Source organism: Parus major, chromosome 1, assembly GCF_001522545.3.
Source record: "Parus major isolate Abel chromosome 1, Parus_major1.1, whole genome shotgun sequence".
Taxonomy (NCBI): domain Eukaryota; kingdom Metazoa; phylum Chordata; class Aves; order Passeriformes; family Paridae; genus Parus; species Parus major.
In genome coordinates, this window is record NC_031768.1 from 29,899,248 (window position 1) to 29,906,903 (window position 7,656).

Here is a 7,656-nt window from a genome sequence, read left to right on the forward strand (position 1 = left end):
TTGGGGTTTGTTTTTAGAGACAAAGGTGTCTCCAAATTTGGTTTGCATGCAGCTGTGCCAGCATAACAGAGACAGTACTGTGCCATAGTAGCCAAAGAGAAGGAGGATTACAAAGGGCTTGAGGAAATCAATGCTATGGTCAGGAATTGCAGCCTCATTTCTATCCCCAGACCCTAAATTTTACTATGCTCCTTTCTTCCTAAGGAAGTTACTGCTTAGTACTTAAAGTTTTGTGCCTGTAAATGTTTCCGCATACCAAAACACTCCATACAGTGCAAGCATAATCAGCTGCATACATTTTCAAATGCATGATTTCAGAAAAAAAGGGAAGATATTCAGAATATTTCTGAAAAGTGCCTCATTTGTGCTTTATGATAGCCAGTAAGGCAAGGTTTGAAAAAAAAATATATCATCTGATCAAATAACATCTGTATGTAGCAGCAGTACTTGTTCCTCTTCTATCAAAGTGCTTTAGATTCATCAATTATCATACTCAGGCACTTAGTTACTCAAAATAAATCATTGAAATGTCTTTGATGATTTTAGTATAGAGTTGTTCAGGATGCCTATTCTGAAAAAATGGGGAAATATATTATCTAGTAAAAATGACAAGCTTATAATTTATGACCCTATTAGAGAAAATGTTATAAAATTCACTGTTGCATTTGAAAATTGTCGATATTGAGATGATTGACTTCCTTTGATTACAGCTGGCACCAGGCAATGTTACATTATAGCCCAAGGAAGCTTAGTATGGGCTTAATTAAAAAAAGGACAACTAAAAGCATTATTGATTGCAAATTTATTACATGGAACAGCAAATTCTAGACAACTGAGTCACATAATAGACAACCAGTGCAATGGGAAGTCTCTTTCCTTTATGTAAACCAAGTCATCGAGCTGGTAAATGAATCCATGAACTTCACATTCCACGGTATTCTGAAACAAATTAACACAGTATTATATTTTATGTTGAGATGCTGATCTAAATATGTCTTAGTTTTGTACATCTAATTATTTTCAAAGTTAGAAATTAAATAGCTTCAGATTCTAAAATCAGAAGATTTAGATATTTGAAAGTTTAGAAAAGCACACATCTGTTATTTGTACTCAAACATGAATTCTTTCTTCTCACACAGTTCTCCTTCTACCATGTTGTAAACCTGCTGACCTTATTTTAGAGTATGGAAGCATGACAAGGAAAACCATCCCTCTGTCAAGGGTGTGCACTCTAAGTCTCTGAGCATGAATAAACTCTACATTTTTGTCCAAACAACTCTTAGTGGCCATACAAAATGTGTGTATCTAGGTCTGTAATGCTTCTCAGTACCTTTTTTTTGTCATGAGGCTCATCGTTAGTGAAAAGGCAGAAGAAATTCCTGACACTTTTGGTTGCCTACTTACCACTGCCTTCAATAGTTCTTCCATTTCGAGGCTGAAAAACATAATTAGATGGTTGTAAAGAAGCAATGGATTACAGACTTATAAGCACACCAAAATACATCCCCATCATGTAGACAGGGTACTCTATAAAACTGCAGTGAGATTTTCTTTAAAATGTAAATACCGGGGGAATCCATGCAGGATGGGTTATGCCTTTGAATATGAAAAATTTTCATTCAGCCTCTGCCCAAAAAGCTAAACATTCTGGCTTTAATTATTCTCATTCAGGATTCAGGTCTAAATTAATAGGGGTAGTTTAGCCACATGTCTAAGAAAGAGCATGTAAATATCGTTACTGAAACAACCTAGATGGACACACTTGAAATAACAAATAACTTGAAATTAAGCATAAATGACAGCTGAATTGGTGCTCTGGTTACCTGATGTAACCTACTTTACAGTATTTTTAATTATTTTTTTTTTAAAACGTGTTAAAGATATTCCTAAAAATGAGTTTGATGTTAACCTGAGTGTGTCTAAACCAGCACACTGGGCATTAGACCATGTCATAGCTCAGCAAGCCAGTGGGTGAAAAATGTGAGAGAAATAATGACAATTTTGCTTTGGCTTTTCACTGTTATACCATGTGACTTGGCTTCCTGGGCAGACCTCCCATACCAGGTGGACACTCAGCTCAGGAACATGTTTGATCTAATTTATTTGGCACCACTACACCTTGACAGTCTCAGAGATACAAGCCACATGGATGATTTGGCTCAAGATAAAACATTTGCAGAGGCATATCTTCAAACAAAAAGAAGTGTTTAATCCACCAGTACTCTAGATCTCATTATCTTGTCATCTTTTAGTCAAACCAGAGATTTTTGAGCAAATGGCTCCCTAAGCTTTCAAGTAAGGGATATTTGGCCTCTATTCTAAACAACTGCAGCAAGAATTTGTGAAACAGCTGCTCATCTGTGAACATATAACAATGTCTGAGATTCAGAATCTTTAAAATTAAGAGATTCAGATACCCTGAAAAGGAAGAAAGGCCGCCCCAGAGTTCCATGACTGTCCTATAAAATCAAACACAAACAGTAACAAAAGACTTTAAACTCAGTTCCATAGATCTGTTGCCAAATTTTACCCTTCTATCAGAATATCGGAAATTTGGGGCCTTTTTCAGCAGCATGCAAACAATATGTTGATAGTCCCCAATGCCCATTCATCTGGAATGCTGATTTTTTAATCATTAATTAAGGCCTGAAGGACATTGTGTCTAGTGTAAATAAACTAATTACCATAATTAAAGATTCATAGGGTTTAGAAGAGATATAAAAGAAAGCTTTACATGTAGGGTCTAAGCTGGGTCAGCACAGATCACTTCCCAACCACTGAAAAAACCCAAGCTGACTGTAAAAGAAACAAGGAAAGGGACATACTTCCCTATCCACTGCTAGTCTTCATTTTTACATACCTTCTTTGTAAACTTTGCAGAAGCAATCTGTGATTCCTGCAAGTGGACACTGTAAGTTAATCAAGTTGCCGGCATGTTTTGGTTTGTTACAGTGACCCTCTGTTACTGATGAGGTTGGGACAGTCCATGTGAGAAGAGAGAAAACCTTACACTAATCACAGACAGATGTAAGAACAGCAGCAAACTGATCTTTTTAAGACTGATGTGAAGCCTTGCCTGGAAGCTGCTCTGTTCATTACCATCATTCAACAGGCTTCCCCGCTGTACAGCAAAGTGCAGCCGTGCTCTGGGGGGTGAAGCAGAGCTCAGCCTGGAGCTCCACTCCTCAGGCTTGAATTGTACTGAGAGCTTTTACCTTGTTAAAATCGGGCTGCTCTTCACCTTTCAGACTGCCCTTGGTTCTAACTCAGGAAAGATTGCTGGGTTTAAGCCTTTCTCTGCGCTCTTTATTCTTCAGAAAATTGCTTGTTTTTCTACTCAGCCTTACTTCAAGGAATAGAAATTTTCCCCATGACTTTATGTGAGCAGACTAAGTTTACCATGCGATGCGGCCCTGGAGCCGCAGCCTGGTTTGGAAGCCCTCCTGCACATGACACAGCTGCCAGGCTGTATGGTCCCAGGCAGCCAGGAATGGGACTGCTGTGTGCCACAGCCACAGCTGTAACAGTGAGTGGGTTTAGTTACCTGGAGTGGGCTTGAAAAACAAACACATGTAATGGGAAAGAATGTGAAGATGGGGCAAGAACGAAGAAAAGCATGCGGATAGGATACTGCAGAGAAGGAATTTTAAAAGACAAAATACACAAGCAAGAAATAGGCAATCCTGGCTCAGGGTATGAGAAGGGGATTTCTGTGGTTCAAGCTGCAAGACAACAATATATAGAGCAACTGACATCACCTTTCAGGGCTATGAAATACTAGGGAACACAAAAATGCTTGCTCAACCAAGGAGGAGACTACTACAGAGAGACAATATGAATGCTTCCTTTGTTCTGATATTATTATATCTGATTATTACACACCAAGCAAAGATAGACATTGGCTCATGACTCAGCCTGCAGTTTTAACTATCCTAATTATTTATAAAAGGTGAGAGATTAGTGTGTGGAGGAAATATGGTAAAAACTGAGCTTCTAAATATCTTTGGGGTGGAAATTTCAAACACACAGTGAAGTGATTGGACATTGATGTTAAATATTCTTAGTTCTCACAAAATATTTTAAATTCCCCAAGTGGGTGTCAAGTCCCCCATTCAAGCTGGAATTGCCATGGACTTTGCCTTTCACAGTGGTGAGGCCTCATTCCTTCTCTTAAACCACCATCTACCTTCTCTGTAGGATCTGTAACTCTGACTCAATGTGGTTTTTTTTATTCACAGAAATACAGGATCATGTAGAAAGTTAAATTCAGCTGATATCATCAGAATTTCCTAACCGTATCATTTGGCTCACTACATACAGATTCATATTTGTAGTATCCTTTCAAGATTCCTTGTGGGCTAAGAAAGTAGGACTTCATGTAATATGAGATTTGATCAGCTGGATAAAACTTCACATAGTTCCTTTTCCATATTTCACATATTTATTTTATCTGTTTCTTTACTCAAGACCACACCTAGAAATCATATTGCAGATGTGAAACTCATATTTTTGAAAGGATATTGTATGAGATTCAGCTTCCAATCTTGAGGACACAATTTTTTGCAAGGTTAGTAACTGAAATAGTAACCAGGAATAGGACTCTGTTCAAAGTTGCCAGATGATTCTGTATGTTCCCTCATTGGCTAAGCTGTAGAAGCATAAGAGTCAATAGTGAACTCAAAAACATTTATTAAACATTTACAACTGAACTGCTAGATTTTTTTTTATACAATCAGTATTGTACAATTCAGTATTGTAGAGTTTTGTGGCTGCTTTGGGAAAGCATGCTTGGAATTAAAATAAGCTAAGGACACTGGCAAGAAGAGATACTGAAATGCATTTCAAAATACTCTCTAATATTGTTTTGAAGGATCTACTCCTGTTTTGAAACAACAGAGGACTTAGCCTCCACAAATAAATTGGCCTTTTCAGCATATACCCAGGGGCTGAGTGAATTTTACGGAAGAGGTTCTTAATGAAATGGTGATAATAAAAAAGAGATATAAAGCAGAACTGACATTGAGGTGGGTCCTTATATGACTGCGCCAACAAAGAAGAGCTCAATAACTCCTCAACTTAATCTCTTTACTCTGAGTCAGGAACACAAAAAAAACCCCAAAAACCAAATGAAAACAGAATTAAAACCAGTAACGCAACTCATACCCCTCCGTGTTCAGCATAATCTAAAGTATGCTATTGATCCAATGTTATGTATATTTTTAGAGTATTTAACCCTGTGTTATTCAAAACTGAGGGTCAGGTTAAAATACTGACTGACTGTAAGTGAATGTTTTGGTTCTTGAGCTCTGAATTGGGAAAAAGCAGGAGTTTCATATAAATAATTTAAAGTAACTAAAAATTACGTGCAAATTACTAACAAGAAGAAAATCTTTTATATACCCTCCTACATCTCTTAAACTATTACAGTATTAGATTATACATTATTGTTTGGAGAGAAATATCAGGAAGTTGGTCATGGAGTGGTTGCTTTCTAAGTTTAAGAAGGGGGTGCTTTGAAACAAAACAATCAATTACACCTTACCTCATTTTTATGCATGCTGTTGAATATGGAATAACAGAGATCCAAAACAGTGCTGGAGATCTGAAAAAAAAACCCAACCAAACAATACTTAAATAAATTTACTGGGGGAACGTGATGTGCATGGTTTGATAGAAAACAGACTTGATTCTGATCCCAGATCAATTAAGATTGAACACAATTCACTAAAAACACTCAGAGCAGGGGAAAACTTACTGATGCTGTTATAAGCTGAAGAATTACTTGTTTGAAGAGAATACACACAATACAACAGTTGTCAATACAGTCTGATGCTATAGAGATCGAAATCAACCTCTTAAAATATTTTTTTTCTGCTTATTGTTCTAGAGATAGCTTTGTTTTGAGGCATGTTTAATCTATGCTCATTTCCACCTGCATGCCTTTCAGTCAATCAATCCTATAATCTTTATCATACAGTGAAATACACTCTCCTGTGCTCATTGCCACAGGACAAGGAATTGCTTATGCATGCAATCACATTGGATGATAACTACAGCTTCAAAGGAAGTGAGGGGTAAGACACCTGAGAAGCAGGCTCCAGGACTGTTTTCTGTAAGGTTTGATGCACAAAACTGTAACATTTCAGAAAGAAAAAAATCCACACAAAATGTTCAAAATTTCTAAGTACTGCCTGATTCTGCAAATGTTTTCTCACTGCTTTGAAAATTATCTTTGGGTTCGATATTAAATGCAGTGCAGCTGATCTTTCACATACTGATTTTTTCTTTTAAAGTGTTTGTAAGCCTTGGGCCAGCAGAAATGATCTGTGGAAACTTCCCCTTGCTCCACTCTCCTCTGAGCACCCCAGAAAAAATCCACCCACTGACCAAGCACCGAAACAGGACCAAATAGGATCTTTAAACCCTGCAGAACTGTCCGGCACTTCTTGGTTCAGTGTTAGCTACTTCTGCCATGACAAGAAAGGAAAAAAAGTGCTTTTCTTTAGGTCTGCATTAGCTTCACAAGGAGGAGAGCACATACACTAACAAACTTGCTCTGCTCTCCGGAGCTGCTGGCTCTCTGGCAAAGGCTCTGTCACCTGCAGACACCCATGCTCCAGGTTATACAGGACAAATAGTATGTCTGGAAGAGAAAGTCTCAGCAGATCAAACACATTACATGACTCAGGTTACCTGGGGTTGGTCGGACATTTCCATCCACTGACTGAAACACAGTGCCAGCTGCTTCAAAAAGTAAAGAACAGATATTAACAGTGTGTCTATCATGCCTTCGTACCTGTGTTTTTGCTCGGGAAGTCGGGACTGGTTTGTTACTAGCCTGTCGGTCTTTTGCTGACCGGGGTGTCCTATTCTGCACCCTGCTGCTCTCCGCAGCCCTGTCCATACCTGTTCCACCTGCCGCTGCGGGCGGCAAAGGGCGCCAGCCTCCCTCCTCTCTGTACCAACCCCCCGGGTATTGAATAAGGTATTGCCAGCCGGTTTGCTGCCTTATTTCCCTGCCACAGCCGAGCCTCGTTTCCCACCTGCCCCGTCTCTGCCCTACCTCTCCACCTCGCATGGCTGCCAGACAAGGACAGTGACAGACGTACCTGGTTTGGGGGCATCTCCGCACCGTCCCGGTGGCGAGAGAAAGGCTGCGGGAAGCCTGCGGGACGGGACACGGGTGTGTTGGGACGCCGCGGAGCCCAGCCAGGACGTGGCTCCTCTAGAGGAGCCGATCCTTTCGCGTTCTCTCGCGTTCCCCCCGCCACCCGGTGCCGGGACGTACCTGAGCCCCGCGGGAGGGCGCAGAGGCAGCAGGCGGCCAGCAGCCAGGGCAGGGCGGGCGGCGGCGAGGGCATGGCCGGCCGGGGATGGGGTGGCGGACGGGCGAGCGGACGGGAGCCTTTATCGCCCCGCCGAGCCCCATCTGGAGCCGCAGAGCCAATGGGCGCCGGGGCGGACCCGAGCACCGCTCCCACTGTCGCTCCCGGGGTCGCTCCCGCTGCCCGACGAGCGCTGCCGCCCCCGCCGCGACGAGAAACCCCCACCCCAGCATTAGGGGTTCTCCACCCCCTAGAACCCTCCGTCAAAGCTGCTTCTCTAGAAGAGGTGACCGAGAGGAAAGAGTGAGAGATGAGAAGAACATGCTGTGCC

General features: G+C 41.1%; 1 protein-coding gene across 1 annotated transcript; it reads right to left on the minus strand.

The window, feature by feature from the left end:
* Positions 1-803: 803 nt before the first annotated feature.
* NMS (neuromedin S) lies at positions 804-7,203 on the minus strand. Its single transcript, XM_033512188.1, has 7 exons — positions 7,110-7,203; positions 6,694-6,741; positions 5,543-5,602; positions 2,861-2,896; positions 2,418-2,459; positions 1,405-1,435; positions 804-939 (listed from the first exon to the last, which is right to left on the minus strand). The coding sequence occupies exons 1-7, from the start codon at positions 7,122-7,124 to the stop codon at positions 923-925; spliced, it is 249 nt and encodes an 82-aa protein (XP_033368079.1). The 5' UTR covers positions 7,125-7,203; the 3' UTR covers positions 804-922.
* Positions 7,204-7,656: the final 453 nt, after the last annotated feature.